This window comes from Podarcis erhardii (genome assembly GCF_964252035.2).
Source record: "Podarcis erhardii genome assembly, chromosome: 4".
In the NCBI taxonomy this organism is placed as follows: Eukaryota; Metazoa; Chordata; class Lepidosauria; order Squamata; family Lacertidae; genus Podarcis; species Podarcis erhardii.
In genome coordinates this window covers 76,065,828-76,087,429 of record NC_138508.1, presented here as the reverse complement: position 1 = coordinate 76,087,429, position 21,602 = coordinate 76,065,828, and the positions used below count along the sequence as shown (strand labels likewise).

The window sequence follows — 21,602 nt, the reverse complement described above, 5'->3', positions numbered from 1 at the left end:
TAAGTTTATTTACTGTTGACTTCAAAGTTGTAACACTTGTAGCCAAAATATCACTTTGCTCTTGCAACTTTCCCAAGAGAAAAAAAGCCTTGTCCAGTTCAGCCTGTATTTTTCCACCTGTAGCCATTCTTGTAATGTCCCTGAACCCCCTCTAGAGGGATTCTGGTTATTTAGTATTCCTTCCACTTCCAGCCCAAAAGTCAAGTTAACTTGTTTCAGTTCTTCTTTGTTTCCAACAATTTATAACTATATTGTAACACATATAACCAGCAAAGACAACAAAAACAAAGTTCTCTATTTTTTCCCCAACTTTGACAGCTAGTTTGACAGCTGTCAAAATCTTCTATGTCTCCTCAACAGGCTCTCTCTCGCGGATCACTCCCGGGTCCCGGGGGGGGGGGGTGGCACTTCAGCTCTCAAAATTAACTCTTATCCTCCAGCAAAATTACTTATACTGTCGAATCGTGCAATTAATAACTTTATCCAATAAAAAGGAGATGTTCTCTCGACCTTAGTTATCTAGTCCTTGCTTCCAATTGTTTACAAGGCGGGGAGACGGACTTCCTCTTTGCGCCTTCCCCAATCGTGCCGAATTCAAACAATTTTTTCCTTTATAAATCCAATTTCCATATTACTCACGGGCTTTTACTTTTGGTCCAAATGTTCAAAGGAAGAAGTCAGCGCTCTCCGACCATGGCATGCGGCTTCACTCAGTAGGAGTAGCAGTCGACTCTCAGCACCACGCCTCTCCCCGTCCCCCGTTCCGAAGCCTTTAAAAAGGCTCCTTCTCGGGTCGGGGAGGGCGCAAATGGTGCCCGCCGAGTCACCAGGTCCACAGGCTTCAGCGCCTGTGGTTTCTGAGGGTCCCCGCGTCGCCGCCACGGCAGGACCCGTCTCCTATTGAGCCGATTCCCTCCGGAGCTTGGAGGGAATCCGCCATTAGACGATGCCGCTAACCCGGAAGTCCACCTCTGTCCCTCTTTCCTTCCCTTCTCTGATGCCCTCTCACATCTCTGCCTCCCAAAGGCTTGTGTGGCTGTTTGTTGCAGCAGTCCTGGCTAAAAGCTCCCCAGGCGAATGGTACCTCTGGCGCTGGCCAGGGGCTGCTGGTTACCAAGAGCTGAGGCGGCCTTGGAGTAGGCAAGCAAGTGGATGAGGGAGCCAAGCCAGACAGACAGTCCACCAAAAGACAAAATGGGAGGCCAGGCAGGCAGGTACCATGCTGGCCTTTTTTGTGCTTGCTGTGTGCAATACCAGCCTGGGAGCTGAGTGTCCAACACTGAAGAGGAGCCTTTCAACCATGCAGGCCCAGAGGCTGCCAGGGCTGCCTCCTAAGGTGAGTAATGTGTTGGCATCATATTCACCTTTGGTCAGTCTGCTAAGGCTGGGGGCATCCTCTTCCCAGGCCCCTGTGGGGCGGCATGAGGAGGCACCTCTCTTTGGGGCAGGGGGGCAGCTCAGAGACCAGGGACTGTGGCAGTGGATGCTCGGAGGGCTCCCAAGGTGAGGGGAGGTGAATGGGCTGAGGGAACACTCCACAAGGGAGGGTGGTTGAAAAGGGGTGATGGGTTGGTGGCTCTGCAGGCAAGGGGTGGCATAACTGAGCTTCTGAGGCTTGAAGCCCATTTCCCCACAGGGGAACCGGAGAAAGAGTGTAGCTGGTCAAGGAAGCTGTGGGCTCAAAAAGGTTGAAAACCTCTGCATTAAGTTATAGAAGGGTTTAAATTTAATTGCAGAACAGGGAACCATTTCTGTGAACAGTGCGCAAACTGTAAGCTGTGCTATGGGTCACACCAATGTTTTTGTTCTTCTCACTATCATATACACAAATACTCTAATGAGGTGTTTATGAGAATTTGAAGGTACTGGAATCATAAAGATGATGCTATATGCTATACTATTTCACCAGGATCATCCACTCAAGTTCATATAAAAGATACTGAACTCATATTTGTATGTATGTGTATATCTATCTATCTATCTATCTATCTATCTATCTATCTATCGATCTATTTTCCATCCAACTCATAGGACTGAATGTGCCTAAGATTGCAGCCTCAGCTTTCAAGTAAATAATCTTGTTTAGCAACATTACACAATTGGATTCAGCCCAAAATAATTGAACACTGGAAATTTGCAAGGGGCCAGATAGAAAAGATGAGTGAGTCAAGTTAGACTTGAAGTTCCAGCCATCAATTTTATTTCTTCATTAAGAAACTTCAAGAGAACACAGAAGACTAAATAAATTTTACTACACACAACAGCAATACAGGACAGACCCATTTATTTTAATAAAAAATATTTACCTGTAATAAGCCTCCTTCATCAAAGCGTAGAACTTCTATTATGCTATCTGACTGGATGAAAGCTGTAAAGCAAGAGAAATACAAATTAAAACTTCATTCTGATCAAGTAATGCTGTCCATCTGGAGATAGCTGTGATGTGGTCCTCCAGTTCCCCACCCCCTAAACATTTAAAATAAAAACAACTTAAAGTTTGTCAATAGCATAAAAGCCCTGCCAAGCCAAGGTTTCCATCTAGTCTTGCATCTTATTTCCAACAGTTGCTAGTCAGATGCTACCAATTAAGCCTGCTAAGCAGGATTCTCCTTGCTGTGAGTCCCTACATTTGCTATTTAGATGGTCCCCAAAACATAGGTGCTTTATTTAGTTATCATGGCTAATATTGCTGTTCATATGCAGTTTCATGTGAGACTGCACTAAAAATTTAAAAAAGGCATCTATACAATGAGCATTCTTTGGGTTTGGTCAGTCAACCAGCTACAAATCCACCTAACAGTTATCTCACCCAGTCCACATTCTACCAGCATATCCACAATAATACAATTGGGGATTTTTGTTGAAAGCCTTACTAAAATCAAGATACATTACATCCACAATATTCCCCTGATCCACATCTGGCATGACTTGTTTTTGAGAATCCCCTGCTAATCACAGCGTCCTATCCTAAGTGCTCACAGGCCGACTGTTTAACTTAGCTGTTCTAGGAACTTTCCTAGCATCAATGTCAAGCTCACTTGTTGGTAGTTATCTGGGTGTTCTGCCTCCCCTGTTTTGAAGAGGGGACAACATGTGCACACCTGCAATCCGCAGGGACCTCACCTGTTCTCCAAGAATTATCAGATATTATAGACAGATGCTCCGAGATTACACTTGCAAATTCCTTTAGTATGCTAGTATACCCTTCTCTGAGTATTTCTGACAATGAAAATTCACCCAGTAGTTCCTTAAGCTTTTTGAAATCAGCCTTCTTAAAGTCCAGATTGCATGTCCAACTACACAGCCTCCCCTTGCTTGTGTATAATGAAACCAAAGGGGACATTATCACTTCCTACCAAGGTTTCCTGTACTTTCACTTTGTCAATCAGTTCCTCCATGTTGGTGAGGACCAAGTTGAGATGACCCCCTTGTTGCTTCCTCGGCCTTCTGGGAATGTGGGAAAGTGAAGCAATTAAGGAATTTGTTGAACCTTACATTATTAGCAGAGTATGAGTTCCAAAAGATATTGGGGTAGTTGAAGTATTCCATGATTACTATTATCTCTCTTTTTGAATGTTTGGTGATCTGCTCTATGAAGGCATCATCCAAGTCCTCAGTCTGGCTTGGAGATCTATAGCAGACACAGTAAGACCACTGTTGTTTTCCTCTCCTACAATTTTTACGCATATACTCTGATTATAAATCCAAATCCTTTGGCTTCATTATACATCCAAACCTAACTAGGCTCACTAACTTTGGGGCCAACAAACCAGGATTTCAAAGCATGCCCGAAGTTGTTTTGTGAATCTTGGCTTGCATTAAATATGGTTTGACATTATGTCCAAAGCTCAGTATTCTACTTTAATTCTATTTCTGTATCACTCTACCTTGTCTTACTACAGTAATGAGAGGAAAAAGCAGCTAAAAAACAAAAATGCTTAACATTCACTGGCACTTTCACAGACCTTTTCCTCCTTCCTCATTCTGTTTAGCAATAGACTTCTTTCCCCAACCACTTCCTTGCTGATAAGCTCTCCACCCCAAAATTTAAATTTGCACAGGGATCTATTATGAGAGCTATATGTTAGACACAATGAGAACTATATGTTAGACACAAACCTTTGCTCTTAGCACATTACATCAAAGTTCAACCAACATAAATGCAGTTTGGCCTGAAAGCCTCTCCTGACCACCACCACACATTTAATTCCTCCTATACTGTTTCTGCAACAATCAATCCACCCTTTTTATATCTAAAAATCAAAGTTACTGCTAACACCGTTACTTCTTCTTGCTCAGAAGTAAAGTTTTTGTATTAATAGAAAGTCTCTCTCTCGTGACTGCAGAAGAAATTATTATTTTTTATAGGGTTAGGAGTTCACAAAAAAGGCTAACAACACTTCTCATGGAATGTGCCTAGAAATGGAGGAAGAAAGGGATGCTTTAGGACTGTTTTTTGCTCATATGTCTTGGGAAGAGGAGAAGAATGTTTTGAAGCCAGACAAAAGTAGAAGAATTGACATTTCAGTGGTGTCTTGCTGGTCTTTGGGCAATGAAAAAGACTTTGGTATGTATACTAGCTGGGTGTTCAGAGGCACAACAAATCAACATAAGGCAAAACAGATTACATGCTATACGAATATATGAGAGTTGAATCCTTGCTTGTTAAACAATGCACGGTTAAAAGAAGTATAGAGTGCCTACTAGCCTATCCCTATATATGTATATGTGCCTTGACATTAAAAATGTCAACAAATCAGGACTTGCCTTTATAGATGACATGTTGCTTGCTTATTCTTCTATAATTTTAACTTTAATACAGTAATACCTTCTACCAATTGAGACATAAACTAGGAGGAAAGGCCTGTGATTTTTTGGCTCCCCATCCCACATATTTTTATTTTATTTTAATGATGTTACATTGCCTACCTTCTAATCTTCCAAGAAAGGTGACAATTTTAATGGCAGCAAACATTATTAAAGACAGCAAATTCACATCTGAGTAAAAAATATTTAGGTAAATGACTGGTATTAGTTAATTCTAGGATGTTATACTCCCATATCTATTTGACTTGACTCTGCAGATGCATCAAAAAGTGGACCAGAATGCAAATAATTTATGCAGCTTATCTGTGATTTCTTTATCAGTATTTCTCCCACAGCAATGTTGTCTTGTTGAGGCATTGCCATGTAGTGCTAAACTGTGGTAAGTTTTATATGCTAATGCTGCCAGTATCTGAATATACATTTACCAGACAGTAGCTATGTTTTGACTCAATGCTGACCATGAACCACAGTTAGTCGAATTAGGTGATGCATGTAGCTCAGCACTTCCTACTTCACTCCTTCCTCTCGTGAGTAGCGAAACATTCCATGGGAGTGGTTGGCCTGGCAGTATATCCAAACCAGCATTTGCAGTTTATTTAGCAACAAACTATGATCCAATCACCTTATGGTTTCATTCCCCACATCTGACTAAAGGAGGGAACAAAGTGGGAGTGTTCCAGCTGTGTGAACTAGCACACAGCTCATGTAATTTATCTAACTATAGTTTGTGGCTGCATGTGACATGCAAACAAGACCAATGCAAGGATACGTGATCTCACCCATTACCATAACATCTCTTTTTGGCTACCCTCCACACTCCCCATCCTATCTCTGTCTCAAGTTTCAATCAAGGTACTACTTTACTTTTTTAACCTCTTCTTTCTACCAGCAGTGATTCTGTGATTGGATTGGTTTCTCTTAATGTTCCTGATTTATTGCATTCAATGACCTATTTGACATAGAAAGCAATACCAGTGCAACCAATTTTCCAAGATTTATACCAAGGGATAATTGTATCCCATGGATTGCAGGTGAGGGTAGCCAATGGTCTCAAACCCTCTGTGAGTTAGGGACTTCCTCTGCCTGTGAAGATAGGTTCTGGTGGATAGTGGATGCAACTGTCAAGAAGGTGGTTTCTGCATGTGCTGTAGAGGGAGGTAAGGGGCAGGTAGGGTTCATTAACTGGGGAAGGTAGCCCATGTAGGAGAAGGAAAACGCTTATCCTAAACCTCTGTTGCCTTGCAGGATATCTTTGAGGAAAAGACAAGGCTAAGGAGTAAACCCTATACAAATCCAGAGTGGGGTGCCTAAGATGGCTGCATGGATGTCTTGTATATCTCCTTCTGGCAACTCCTGCAGCCAAGCTGATGCCAAACGTGTTGTTCTGCTTTCCTTTGGACAGCTTCAGTGAGGCCGAGAGGGAGGTTTTGTTATTGGGGCAGCCCAGGAACTCCATACACACTGCTTAGGATTGCATGCTCTGGGGAGGTTACCGGTGCTGCTAATACAGCGGTTTGACTTCACCCCTGGAGGCGCACTCCGTTGTCTCGAGACAGGTGGATGCCAAGAATCCACTTCTCATAGGTTAGAAGCGTTATGCTTGGGTCACGTTTTGTGACTTTTCAGGATTCTTAACCCCTACTTGCATTATTTAGAGGCATGTATGGAGGCTATCCCTACAAAGACGTTAAACATAAATGACTATGAATAATTACAGCAAAGCAAACTTAATTTGATAGCCAGTGTGGTGTACTGGTTGGTGCGCCAAAGGATTTAAATTCCCACATGGCCAGGGAATTCAGTACAGGAGTTTACTTTGGGCCAGTCACTCTCTTGCAGTGCAATCTACCTCACAGGTTTGTTGTGAGGACTCCACGTCTCTCAACAACAATAGGTCTGACTCAGTATAAGGCTACTTCCTGTATTTCCAGCTCCTGCATACAGTGTGTTACAGTAGTCTAAGCAAGATATTATCAGAGTGTGGAGGAGACACAGCTGGCACACCAATCACAACTGGAGAAAAGTACTTGGTGCCAAAGAGCTGCAAGAGCATAGGAGCATAGCAAGGAACAATCTCTAGGCAGGAATCTGATGCTTTAGGGCAGGGTTGGCTGATCTGTTTTCTGCCTTACTTCTAGATAAAATGTGGCACTTCACCTAAGAGCAGAATTTGGAGTCTGAAACAAGGTAGCACCATTTGCTTGGTTATTTTCGTGCTCAATAATGCAGTGATTCTAGCAATATCTGTTTTTGTTTTTATTGTCAATGGAAGAAGTAAATCCATACATACAAACGAGTACTTGCTTAACTTCCTATATTACAACAAATAAAGAAATAATTTGCAGCTATGGAACTCCCATGACTAAACTGACTTAGCTGTGATTCCTGCATTGCAGGGGGTTGGACTAGATGACCCAGGGATGTCTTCCAACCCTACAATTGTTATGAAATACTTCTCAGCTCCTGCTAGCTTTCCTCCACAAATGCTATGTGCTAGTGCTTAAAATAAAAAAGGGTCAATCAGGTTCTACTAGTATCAAATTGGAACCACCTCTTCTGTACAGATGAAGTTTCTACCAAATCATGACTGAATGTATATTGTAAATCTAAACCTTTCATCCAACACCCACCTCTCATCCATGCACTGAGTCTCTACAGTTCTGCCTGGGTAGCTGGCCCTGCATATAAACAGATAGCACATCTGAAAGTACTATCTTAGGAGGTCCTGAACTGCCAACATCTCACCTACTAATATAATTTTGTTTTTCCAAGACTTCATCAGCAGTTCCAGGTGGCTATATTGTTATGTGTACCATAGCCACTATTAGTCTGCTGAGGCAGCATGTGATGCCTGCAACCTTCACACTTGGTCAGCCAAGGGAACAAATGTTCAACAAGCACAGACAGACCCACAACTGTTACTCAAATTTCATATACCAATAGGGCACACAGTGCTCAGCAGTGGACAGTTCCCACACTTGAACAGACTTCTTCTATGGGTCTAAGCTCTACCTTTGTCTCCTCAACCAACAACAAAGTAGATTATTTTTCTTTCTGACCATCAGATCTGGATTCCAAGACGCCAGTTACTGACGTTATCATTGTCAATAACATCAACAGTGCTAATGAGAAAATGCAATACAGTACTGGTTTATTGAAAAAACACAACACACACACACACACAAAGTCCATATTAGAGGAGGAGGAAGATTTCCTAAAGCATGTGTCTAAGGCATGAATCCCTTTGCTGCAGCAGCCTTGTGTGGGTGTTGGCAGCACGATTCTGCCACCCGTGTGAGACCAGCAACATGAGTCATGTCCTATGGACAGGGATGATGCAAGTTGTACAACATCTGGAAGGTCACATGTTTCTCACCCCTGCTTTAGAATTATCTTCTATTAGTAGGGTAGGGAAGCTGAAAATAATGCCAATATATTTCACATCAGGCAACCAATGCACTTCTTTGGTTTCGATAGTACACGAGTAGGTGAGTCTAAAAAGCCCAGGACATGAAATTTCATGGCTAGTGTTCAAAATTAGCCAGGTGCCAGGCACATTTTGGACCTGGTGCGGGTCCAATTGTGACCATGCGGAGATCTCTGGATGCCAAGATGGTGATTGAAGAAAGCAAAAGGTGACTTAGAGAAGGATATGAAATATTTTCCTTGAAACTTGAATTAGTTTCATTCTGGATTGTTTTAGTTGATGTTTTAATGTGTTGTAAAATGCTTCTAGATTTGTTCTTTGAAATATAAAGCGGTATAGAAATAGAATGAAAAATAAAAATCCCATGGAGGGGATGGAACAGTGCCTAGACATTCCTTTGTGGCAGCTGCAGCCTAGGTTTAAGGTGCCATTTGAAGATTGCATAATATATCTGAGTTTCTATCACTGTTCATGGCCCTCTAGAGGCTATGGTGGCTCATTTACCAGAAGTAATGTATTTAGCATTAACTCTGCAAGTATATACTAGATTCTGGCCAAACGAAGCCGCCTAGAGCAAAATATAAATCAGGAAGCTTAGTTTGGTCAGAATTGATTATACACTTCCAGAGTTAATGCTAAATACATTACTTCTGGTAAATGAGCCATCATAGCTGCTAGAGGGCCATGAAAATTTGTTTCCGAGGCTTTTTAGACTCCTCTACCCATGTACTATCTGAAAACAAAGGAGCACATTGGTGGCCAGATATGAAATTGTTACTAGATCTCCTACCCCACGATATTCTTATTCACATATTGGAACATACAGTGGTGCCTCGCAAGACGAAATTAATCCGTTCCGTGAGGCTCTTCGTATAGTGGTTTTTTCGTCTTGTGAAGCAAGCCCATTGACAGCTTAGCGGATTAGCGCTATTAGCGGTTTAGAGGCTTTTAGCGGATCAGCTGATAAGCGGCTTATCAGCGGATCAGCTGATAAGCGGCTTAGGGCTTAGGAAAAGGGGGGGGGGGAAGGGAAAAAACCCCGCAGGAACTCGCAAGACATTTTCGTCTTGCAAAGCAAGCCCATAGGGAAATTTGTTTTGCGAAGCGCCTCCAAAACGGAAAACCCTTTCATCTAGCGGGTTTTCCGTCTTGCGAGGCATTCGTCTTGCGGGGCACCACTGTATTTGAGTCTTCTAGGTCTCATAAGAAAGATGATATCAGAAGCTCCCAGAGCATTTTTCTGTTTGGTTTTTCTTTTGGGGGCAGTGCAGGGGGGGGGGGGAGAACTAGCTCTCCTAGCTCTCATTATAACAGCCTTACCATGCCCGTACCAAAATAGCGCTACTCCTGCCCAGTCCGCCAAATTGTGTTACCTTGGTAACACTTGAATTACTGTGTCAAGATTGCAGGACTTCCTTCACAGTGCAGTAAAAGATAGATTATTTGTGGTCTGTTCATAAAGATATGATTTCGTGGTGGCATCTGATTTTCTTGGCCTCTGGAAAGAAGTATATCTAACAATAGGCAGAGCAGTGCCCTCATAGCATTGTAGTTTCAAGTACTTCTTAAACACGTGTGTCAGAGTCACCCGTGGTCCCAGCTCACAAGAGACCAAGTCCACTCCAGCTTATGTACAAAAGCATTTATTGAAGAACGTTATTAGCTTTACATCCGAGGTCTGTGACTCTACGTCTGTTACCCTTAGACCGCTGAAGTCCCCTCTGAGTCCGTCCCGCCTCGACACCAGTTTAAGAGGCTTGTACTGGTCCACCTCTTTCTCTCTTTCCTTTTCCGCAGGGTCTTTCTGCCCCCCTGTGTTCTCTCCCTTCGGGACTCTCCAGAGGCTGAGTCCTCTGCCGCCTCCTCCCCCCTCCTTCGGGCTTTGGGACCAGGCTCCTCCCCAGGACTCTCTTCATTTCTCTTTCCTCATCTGCGTCTCTCTCCCTGAACCCCTGACAACGTGGTTGTCTCAAGTTGTTCTCTTGATAAAAAACCATGTTATTCACTCAGCCAACCATCAGATTCTATTAATTCCCCTGTGATCTTCACTTTCTTACACTTTTGAACCCTAAAAAAGATATCAAAAAATCACATAAATTCATCTACCCAGATTCTGTACTTCACACTTTATTGTTTTCTCTAAGAAAGAGGTTGGTTCTGTGGCCTTTTGATGCTTGTCCCAGCTCTATATAATTTAATTTAAGAGTTTCATTACAAGGAAATTGCTATGAATTACACTTCAATTAAAGGGAAAGAGGAAAAATGAAATATTGCACGTATGTTATGCTATAGGTCAAGTGGCCCCAACGTATTTTCAAAGTAATATAAAACAACAGCTATTTTATTGATACAGAAAGCTGAATTGCAGGCGTATATAAAGATATATAAAGATAGCACTGAAATTCAGAAGATGCCTGAATTTCAAACTGTCTAAATTGACTGGCAGTGGTTCTCTGGGGTTTCAAACAAGACCCTTTCCCAGACGTACCTGGAGATCGAACCTTGGATCCTCAATATGCAAAACATGTGTTCTATTCACTGAGCTACCCCCAACCCCCAAATAAAATGATGTAAAAATAAACAGACACAAATAAATAACTGGGAAAGGGCTCCTTAGTAGAACATGATTTGCATACAAACTGTTGCAAGTTCAATTTCTGGTGCCTCTAGGTAGAGCTAGTTCTATGCTATTGGTTTTTTTAATAATAGTTTGCTGTTTTGTGGCCCCATTTTGAGTTGAATTTTAGGAAAGAAATATTTCCAAAAAATGGCATTAGGAATCACTGTAGGCTCCAAATTCCATCTTCATATAGCTGTAAGCCTATGCTACAAACAGTCCTTAATAAAGAACATCTAAAAAACCCAAATTCTCACCCATTTTAAAAGATATGACTTAATTGAAGATTTAAGCCCAATTGCATATATTTAATATGCTCTTAGAAGTGCAGAACAATAAGATGAAAATCAGTCTTTTGAAGAAGAAAAATAGGACAGCACACAGCACAGGACTTTCACCCACAAGTTTCTGTAGATCAAGTACAATGGTACCTCTGGTTGCGAACGGGATCCATTCCAGAGTCTCGTTCGCAATATGAAAAGAACGCAACCCACAGCGGCGCGTCTGCGCATGCGCAGGTTGCAATTTGCCGCTTCTGCAAATGCCCTTGGTGTCATTTTGTGCATCTGCACATGCGGCGAAACCCGGAAGTAACCCTTTCAGGTACTTCTGGGTCGCCATGGGACGTAACCTGAAAGAACATAACATGAAGCGGATGTAACATGAGGTATGACTGTATCTGTGTTCACAGGAAAGTTTAGCAACAGAGAAACACTACAAGGCACACATACCAATGGGTGGGATTTCACCCTTCAGCGGGTGCTTGTATGTGTGAGAACTGCACATTTCTTAGCTGAGTCAGGACAACTTCCTGGCAGTATTCCTTGAGGGTCACATATGACTAATTGAAGTATAACTTTCAAAAACAATTTAATCCCAACATATAAGACTGCATAGATGGAAGAATCCCATCTACAGTAGGAGCGCCTATTCCCTGTCCCAGATCACATGATAATTATTTGGATTAAGCTTCTCAGCTTGTTCCCCCACCCAACCCCTGAATCCAATCCATCACATATTGACTGAATAAGCACACTAAGACTTCAGGGCCAAGGTCTGGTGGGTAAATGCAGGTGTCTCCAAACACTAAATGATCCCACACAAGGGCCAAACCCGACAGTGCAGGGGAAAGACATCTAACAGTGTAGGCTGCCCAAGAAGTATATATTAGTGGTTATCATTTTAACTCACTACAAAGAGCAGAATTTCTCAGCACTTAATCCAGAAGATCCCATAACTTAGATTCATAGAATACAGTGGTACCTCGAGTTACAAATGCCTCAGGTTACAAAAGCTTCAAGTTACAAACTCCGCTAACCTGGAAGAGTTACCTCAAGTTGAGAACTTGAGATGAGAATGGAAATTGTGTGCCGGCGGCGCAGCAGCAGCAGCAGCAAGAAGCCCCATTAGCAAAAGCACGCCTCTAGTCAAGAACAGTTTCAGATTAAGAATGGACCTCTGGAACGAATTAAGTCCATAACTAGAGGTACTACTGTAATAGACTTGGAAGGGACCCAGAGGATCATCTAGCCCAGGGGTGTCAAACTCAAATTCATCGGGGGCCGCATCAGCAGTTTGGTCACCCTCAAAGGGCCGGTTGTATCTGTAGGACTATGTGTCCACTCTTTATTATCACTTTCCCATCTCTCCTTAAATTGCCTTCCCTCTGCATCAGCTCTGCCTCCGCCACTTCCACCGCCCCCCAAGACCTGGTCCCTCTTCTTGCGCTTGTACTTGTCCTTGTACATCTTGTTGTGGTGCCTCTTGCACATCCAGGGCTTGCGCTGCTTGGCCACTTGCGTGGTGGTCTCACTGCAGCCTTTGTAGGCGCAGCTCTTGCAGCCACCTCCTCCTCCTCCTCTCCCCCCCGACTGGGCGCCGCCCTCCTCCTCCTCGTCCAGATCCTCCAGGACTCCGCCGGGGCTGCTGGCGCTGTCGCCTCCGCCCCCGGCGCCGTCCGCGTCGCCCGCCGCCGCCGGGCCCAGCTCATAGAAGACCATGAGGCCCAAGGGCGCCTCCGAGGCCCCCCGCAACGGTGGCTGCAGCTGCTGCACCACCTGGGGCTGCAGCAAGGCGGCCACCACCTCCCCGTCCCCGCCGCAGGGCTGCATCACCAGCAGCGTGAGCAGCTGCGGCAGGGAGGGGGAAGGCGACGATGAGGAGAAAGCGGCCGAGCTGCCGCTTGTGTTCCCGGAAGGCTCCGTCCCTCCGGCAGGCCTCGCAGCCAGGGCCTCCCACAGGGCCCCTCGGCTGCCACAGCAATGGCAAACGGGCGCCACGGGCCAGGCGCTGACAGGTTGCCGGCTATTACGCACGCGCAGGGAAGGCGGTGCGCACGCGACCTCCGCCTCCTTTCCCCGGAAGCTCATTTAAGCGCGCAAGCGCAGAGGCGGCGACAGCGGGGCTTCCCCCCAATCCTTCCCTGCCTGCGCATGCGCGTTGCACGCCCGACGTCACGCATGTTCAAAAAAGGCCGCTAGGGTAAGCGATCTCCTTTATGATATTGGAGTTAGCGGGAGGATTCGTTGCGCGCATGCGCCGTCTCGTTGGCAGCCTGTTCGATGGGCGGGTGGGAAGCGACTGGGCTTCTAATAGCGGCTACACGGCTACATGACGAGGTCTGGCGGGCCGGATTCGGCCCGCGGGCCTTGTGTTTGACACCCATGATCTAGCCCAATCTGAACATGCAGCTGTCCCATACGGGGATTGAACCTGTAACCTTAGCATTATCAGCACCATGCTCTAATCAACTGAGCTATCCAACTGTGTCACTGCAATCTCATGATCAGCTAACCAAAATGTAGATACAAGGCAAAGGAGTTAGTCGCATACAACTACCCCTCTTCAGAGGTACCCCTGGCAAGAAGCTGTATTGGCGCCCCCCACCCCACCCCACCATGTTTATGTGACCCAAGTACACAGGCTTCCAGAATGGAGTGAGGGAGAGGCAAGACCAGAAGTTGCACTCCAAAACATCTGGAAGGACCAGGTTGGCAAAGGCTGGCTTAAGGCGTGTGTGCAGGAGGCACGGGCACAGAAAAGCACAGGAGCTTTTCAATCCAATCTAATTTTCAAAGAACATCAGGTGTTTAGGATGGTGGTTTTAGGAAAGATCAGCTGTCCTTGAGGCTTGCAAAACAGAGTTATGTAGCCATCTGTTTCTGCCCTATTTCTTCCATCATTGATATAAAGCCTTCATCATTTTGAGCATGTCTGCAAAAAAGGTTGGACACCTCTGCAAACTATTTCAACTTTAGAGTAAACTAGCATAGATTGTTAAAATTACTATAACGTTAAATGACCATGAGCTGTATGTAAATCATTGATTCATTGGGAGTGGTGGAGCTCTGTGTTATATACAGAGATAGACAGTGAAATCCTATGTCAGTCTAGTCAGAAGTTTCTTTATGTCCAGGGGGTCTTACTCACTTGTAAGTATGTCTAGGTTTGCACTGTTAGGTTGAAATCCTATACACACTTTCCTGTAAGTAAGCCCAATGAACTCAAAAGCATTTATTTATGTGCAGATGCGCAAATGATGGGGTTGTACTTAGTCTTTTGTAGTCTTACAAAACCAGGGAGTGGGTGGTGCTGTAGTCTAAACCACTGAGCCTCTTGGGCTTGCTGATCAGAAGCTTGGTGGTTCAAATCCATGTGATGGTGGGAGTTCTTGTTGTTCTGTCCCAGTCACTGCCAACCTAGCAGTTCGAAAGCATACCAGTGCAAGTAAATAAATAGGTGCTGCTGCGGTGTGAAGGTAAATGGGATTTCTGTGTGCTCTGGCACTCATCATAATGTCCCATTGAAATGGTTTAGTCATGCTGGCCACATGACCCAGAAAGATGTCTGTGGACAAACACTGGCTCCCTCAGCCTGAAGCGAGATAAGCACCGCACCCCATAGTCCCCCTTGAATGGACTTAACCATCACGGGGTCGTTTAGCTTTACCTTAGTCTTACAAAAACACAGAAATCAGTGTTGGACTAGGACCTGGTAGACCAGAGTAGAAATCCCCACTTGGCCATGAAGCTCACTGGGAAACCTTGGGACAGTCACAGTCTCTCAGCCTAGTCTTCCTCAAATGGTTTCTCTGAGCATAAAATTTGGTGGGGGTGGGGAGAGAACCATGTACACCTTCTTGGAGGAAAGGAGATGATATAAATTTAATATATATGCTAATTAAACATGCATATTAGGTATACTCCAATTAGCAGATGTGTGGATATAAGAACGCAAGGCCAAGAAAAATTATCTTGAAAATGGGAGCGAGAACTACAACATGGGATGGTAGAATCAAAGTGACTTATAAAAGGGGCGTAAGTAAAAAGGGCAGATGAAAACTTAAATGAGTTTTTAATGTATTACGAAAAGAACACAAGACATGGGTGTCTTAATGCATTCAATGAAAACCTCAACATGTCCTGGATTATAACATGCTATATAGATTTGTAGACAGCTTGTAGAAACTCTTAACAGCACACAAAAATAAACTAGGAGTAGAAATGTATTTAAAGTAATACTTTAATGACCCTAAAAATGAAGTAAAGGAGGCTCACAAGGAAAAATTCTCATTCCCTTCCTCCTGCTGCAGCTGCCTGAGAGGTTTGAGGACCCTCCTGACCAATATAGAAAAACAAAAACTTTCCTTCCATGAATTTCCTTCTTAGAAAGTTGGATTTTAGATTACTCCCTTCCAGCAGCCCCCAATGGTTCATCCCCCATTCTTTTTGTTTGGAGGGGGTGTCCCTGACCCTCTAGAGAGGTTCCCCCCCCAAAGGCACAAGTGACCACAGTAAGGAGGAAGGCATGGAGATCTTTCCTTCCATAAACTGCCTTAAGTTAACTTGTCACAGAATTCAAGTCTAAGATTTCATTCTTGTCAAATGGTTCACTGTATTTCAGAACTATAACACACTCCATTGTGAGCTTTCTATTGAAAACAATGAGTTAAAAATTATGAGTTCCTGCTATCAAAACTAAAACGATCAAGACTAACACAAAGATGTTGTTGCATCTGTATGTTAAGGTTGACTAGGTCCATGTTGTTTCAACAGACATTCCAGAGATGTCTTATACTGTATAATGAGTTGTAAACTAGCACCCACTTTCTAAACATATAATACATTAACATATGAAGGGTCAATCAAGGCTTAAGCATCCACTCTTTTCATAACTGTTCATTGGCATGTTCATTACATTCTCCTGTCACCAGACAGTGGAGTGATCTTTTGGTAAACACTACATCTTCTTTCAGTAAACACTTCATCATCAATGTGAACCAAAGGAAAATTGGATTCATAGAACTGTAGAGTTGGAAGGGACTATTTAGTAGTACAACCCCCTGCAATGCAGGAATATGCAGCTGTCCCATATGTGGCTCAAACCTGCAACCTTGGCATTATCAGCACCACACTCAGTCTAACCAACTGAGCTATCCAGGATACCCGCTACCCCCCATTTCAATCAGTTGCCTGACTCCTTTCTTCTCTCATATTGCACGTGCAGAAATGCAAGTTACTGTGCTATACATCCCTGGCCTTTCCAGTTTAACCTTTACTAGAAGTGCTACTTGTTCTTCCTCTCCCAGCTGCTAAACGCATCAGATTATGTTCTCACTCACACATTCTAGAAAAAGAGAAGAGAAAGTGGAGCCAGAGTACTCTGTCACAATTCTCCAGCGTGGAAGGGGAAAACCAAGCAATGCTACAATAGCTACAAAGAGTGCCATGAGTAAATAGGCAGCAGAAAGAGGGTTAAACGGGCTTCTGTCCTTGCCACTTGCCTGGTTGCCTGAGGACAAATGCTATTCTATGCAGACAACCAGTTATGTGGCAAGCTACCTGTCTGGAACAGGAATAGGTATTTACCTGCACACCCAACAAAAATGGTTAGTTGACAAGACACTACAGCCAGAATAGTGAGAACCTGCCTGTCAAAACCACAGCTACTGCTTTCACACAGTCTGCAAAACTGTAAAAGTGAAAACTGTTTTGTTTTGTTTTAAAAAAAGACAATTTAGAAAATGATGTGGTTTAAAGTAATGCATGTTTTAAATGTTTCAAAATATCCAGCATTTGAGAAAGACATAGCTTTTTGGGACCATGACCACAATTTAATACATGAAAGATACTGGCATAGCAGTAAATTTTTGTAGCTTTTCACAGTTGTTAAGATATAAGGCAAGAAGTAAAAGTTCAAGTAAAAGCAGTGAGTAGAATATTTTTCTGCAAAGTCCAGTTAACAGAAACTGCTAAGCAGTTAAACCTTTTATTAATGTGCAACCTTCCTCTTGTGCTTATGAAATCAGCAGCAACATAATCAATGATGTTCACTCTTAAAATACTTTAAGACTAGAACAACTTTACTGTACTTATTTTAGGCTGCCTATCTGCATAATAAAAGAAATCCAGGTTTGTGGCATTGCCTCTAAATAGTAAATTTTGAAACCAGAATCGTACTAATTTCTTAGAAGTTCACACTTGCAAACATTTAAAAACCTTCTGTAGGTAGCTCCTAAGTAGTCACCAACAATAGCAGTCTGGAAGGGATAAATCACTCAGCTATACGAATAGAGGTATGTTGAGTAAAACAGACTACTAGTAAGAAGTTAAGATAGCAACATACGGACATTGGTTAAGGAAGTTAATTGACACTATACAGTCAGCAAACTCCCCTTGTGTTCATTTGAACACGATGGGAAAGACTAGTATAGCACACAGGTACAAGCTAGAAAACTCAACAACCCTGAACAATAGAGCTCTGTGGCACAATGGGTCAGAACTAGAGGCGATAAAAAGTAAGTGAATGTACACAGGCAGAAATTGCAAGATTCTTGTCAATTTGCCTAAGCGAAATAGTCTCTGGGGAGGTAGCACACAGATACTCAAATGTAGATAGAACTATTAACTCTCATTGTCAGTCATGATAAACTGACAATACTATTCAGAACTGTTTGCCTTCTTTGAATATAGCAAAGTACCAAACAACCAAGCAGCAAGCCTGAGAACGACCACAGAATCAGAGCGATCTTCATGAATCATTAAAAAAGAAAATCTATGAATGACATTGCAAGACTAACTGCTGACACTGTAAGTCCTAGCTACAAATGAAGGCCCATTTTTAAATAGAGTGAAGCAGCAAAAACTCAACACACACCGTATATATATACACAAACCACCGAAAAGATAAGGGACATTTTCTTTGGGCTCCATATGATAAACAACCAGATAAAAAGTTATGTACATTATGACATTTTAATGTTTAAGGTCACTGGTTAATAGAATTTCAACTCAGCTTCATAAAGTTTGCGTCAAACCAAAGTTAAGGATATGGATTTTCATAAAATCCACTTGGTTTCCAGTTTAAAGGTTCTAGTAACTTCACAAAGTTACTAAGCATTGCTATAAGCAAGATACTACTAAGGAAGATGACTCACATCTGTTTTGCAGATTTATTTGATGTGTTTCTTCTTCAAGAATGTCTGTTATCTTTTCCTCCAGTGGCTAAACCCCCTGACTTAAAATCATTTGCTGCTCTTCACAGTGCTTCAAAGACCACTACCAGACATTTTATTAAGTCCTGAAGATGCTTCAGAATGGCAGGTGAAACTTCAAACGGGTACAGTGGTGCCCCGCAAGATGAATGCCTCGCAAGACGAAAAACTTGCTAGACGAAAGGGTTTTCCGTTTTTCAAGGCGCTTCGCAAGACGAATTTCCCTATGGGCGTGCTTCACAAGATGAAAACGTCTTGTGAGTCTTGAGAGTTTTTTCCCTCCCCCCCCTTTTTCTAAGCCGCTAATAGCCGCTAAGCCGCTAATAGCGCTAATCCGCTAATAGGGGTGCTTCGCAAGATGAAAAAACCGCAAGACGAAGAGACTTGCGGAACGAATTAATTTCGTCTTGCGAGGCACCACTGTACTGCATATATAAAATGAAATGCTTGACTTTTTTGATAAATGCTCTTCAGGGACTCTGTAAACAGACACCTATAAAACTATATTTTTTACGGGTTGACAACATGGGTAACCAACATGGTGCCCTTCATGCACTCTTGGGTTTCAACTCCCACCTGTCCACTAGCCACATTGACTGAGGCTGCTGGGAATTGGAGTCCAACAACCTTTGCTGGGCACTAGTTGTCTATCCATGATTTACAGCGTCCCTGAAAACTATTTATCAAAACATGCTGGGCAATTTGCATGCTATCAATACATCTTTATTTCCAAGTACCAAAATGAGGCTGGGGGTGGAGGTTGGAGTAGCATGTTCTACTCTTTGATGCTGCCCTCCTTTCCTTTTTGCTGCATCAGTAACCAAATCCAAAACCACTTCATGTATTTTCTCAGTATGCAGGATTCTCGGGAATTTTGTTTTTAAAAATGCCACACAGTTCAACCCTGCTGACATTACACTACCTCCACAGAACAAGCTTTAAAAGGAATCCCGAATTAATATTTTGGATTTTTCAAAAAAAATAATTAAAAAAAAATGCAGTGATGTCCAGAAATCTCAAAAGACCTTTTTTGTTCCTTTGCTTGTTTTTGAAAGAAATCACTTCTGCAGCGGGTGCAAGGTGCAATCTGACAGCTGCTCAGGGTAGCCAAGGTAAATATTTTAAGAGATGAGCTTCTTAAAAGAAGCCAGGTCCAACTTTGGGCTGCAGATGGTGGTGCCTGCAGCCAGCCAGCCAGCCTTGCCTTGCCTTGTGCGGGCGGGCGGGATCCTCCAGCTCAGCAGGGACAGGACTAGAGCTCCCTCCCCATCTCCCAACACACAAAAACAAAAGCGGGATTAAAAAACCCCCAGCAACTTTACCTCACTGGCAAATGCATGCGCCGAGCTTCGGCATTTTACTACGGCCCGGGTCACAAAGCGAGGAGAGAGAGATGGAGGGAGAGGGAGAGAAAGAGAGCCAGGCCCAGAGGCGGCAGGTCCCCACAGCCGGGTGGAGCAGCCAACAGGGCCGGCCAGTGAGTTGGCAGCCCGGCTGGGAGGGGACGAGCCAGAGCACCGGGAGAGGAAAAGGGGGAAGGAGGAGAACTACGCACACGGAGGGACCCCAAAAAGAAAGAGGGAATGAAGGAGGGTGGGCAGGGGAAGAGACACAGAAAGCCAAGTAACTCAGGGGATGCCAATAGTACCCAGAAACTTCAGCACTGATTTCCGACTGAGGCGCTTTGTGGGGCAGGAGGGGAACCGCTGACAACTTTGGGAAAGACCCGGCGAAGGGTTAAGGGGTCGTCGTCCCCTCACCAAACACACACAGAGGGGGGAAAAACCCCTACCCCTCGCCCCAGGGGGAGCACGGAGGAGGAGCAAGAGGGCGGCCCCGAACCAGGTGTGGGCACGTGAGAACCAAGCCAGCGGAGGGGCATTTAATGAAACATCTGGGGAAGAGGTGGGCAGAGGCGGCCCCACGGGGAGGGTGGCCGGGAGGGAGGAGGCAGCGTTTCTCCTCTCCCGCCGCCGCCGCCGCCTCCCCGCCCGCCCGCCAGCCCTTCCCTTTGCTTCCTTCCTTCCCTTCCCCTCACCTTCTTTCTCGGCCCGGGCCGCGTTCAGGAGCAGCGCCACCAGCAGCCGCAGCGTGACTCCGAGCCAGGGGGCCGCCGCTACCGACCGGCTCTCGGCCGCAGGGACCGAGGGGGACCCGGAGGAGGAGCGAGGACGGGGAGCCGCTTCCCGCTTCAACGCCGCCGCCATCGCCGTCGTGTTGCCGCCGTTGTTATTGTTTGCTTGGTGGTGGTGGTGGTTGTTGTCGCCTCAGCTCGCCGGGGATTCCGTCGCCGTCTGAGGGGGCCCGGCTTGGCCCGCGAGGCAGTTCTCGCCGCGACTGTGTGTGTGTGTGTGTGTGTGTGTGTCTTTCTCCCCTCCCTCTCTCGTTAGGGCGCGTGCGGGAGCCAGCCGCTGCACTGGGCGGGTGCGAGCGCTCGGCGCGCGCACATCGCACGCGCTTCCTCCTCTCGCTCCCCCACTCTTTTCGCTCCTCCCCCCCCCCACTCCGCCTCGCGCGTGAAGGGGCGTCGCTCCGCTACGCTCACACACCTCCTATAGGCAACCAATAATAAAAATAATAATAATAATAAAATACTGAGATTCGACCATCTTTAATAAGGGCAGGGTCCTTCCGCTATGTGGTTGTTTTTTTACAAGCTACGTTAGGAGCCGCCATTTTTGATCAGGGCACGGAGTTCACAGTACGGTGAGCAACAGGGAGAGCGTGAGCGGCGTGGCGGAAGGCCCCGCTTTACGCCTCTCCGAGCTAGGTTGACAGAGCTGAAACCTCCCCTCGCCATCTTTGGTAAGGGCATAGGCAGTTCCATTTTAATACGGGGAGCCCCTTTGAGATTGGCTGAAGCAGTGCTCGGTGGAAATCTCACCATTTGCAGAAGATTTACGAGTCTGAATCACGGCTAGATTAGAGGAGCGCTGTTGACACAGATTGCTCTCTCTCTCTCTCACACACACAGGCGGTGACTGTCTAGGTCGTGTGTAATTTTACGGACTCCCTCGAAAGGAGGCGGATTCTACTTCCTCGGAGGTTTTTAAGCAGAGGTCGGGTTGTCATCTGTCATGGATGCTTCAACTGAGATTCCTGCATTGTATGGGGTTGGACTAGATGGTCCTTGGAGTCCCCCCAACTCTAGGATCCTATGATTCTCAATGGTGCTTGCAGGTCTCTGGACACGCAATATCTCCTACTGCCCATCTCCAACATTGCGCAAACAGTCTATC

At 44.7% G+C, this 21,602-nt stretch overlaps 1 protein-coding gene across 1 annotated transcript in view; it reads right to left on the bottom strand.

The window, feature by feature from the left end:
- Positions 1-20,821, bottom strand: part of TMEM131 (transmembrane protein 131) — a 78,854-nt gene extending 58,033 nt beyond the window's left edge. Inside the window, exons 1-2 of the mRNA XM_081859397.1 lie at positions 20,402-20,821; positions 2,307-2,368 (exon numbers count right to left, since the gene is read on the bottom strand). Coding sequence (XP_081715523.1) covers positions 2,307-2,368; positions 20,402-20,570 — 231 coding nt within the window. The 5' untranslated portion in view covers positions 20,571-20,821. The remainder of the gene's footprint in view (positions 1-2,306; positions 2,369-20,401) is intronic.
- Between the last annotated feature and the right edge of the window lie 781 nt (positions 20,822-21,602).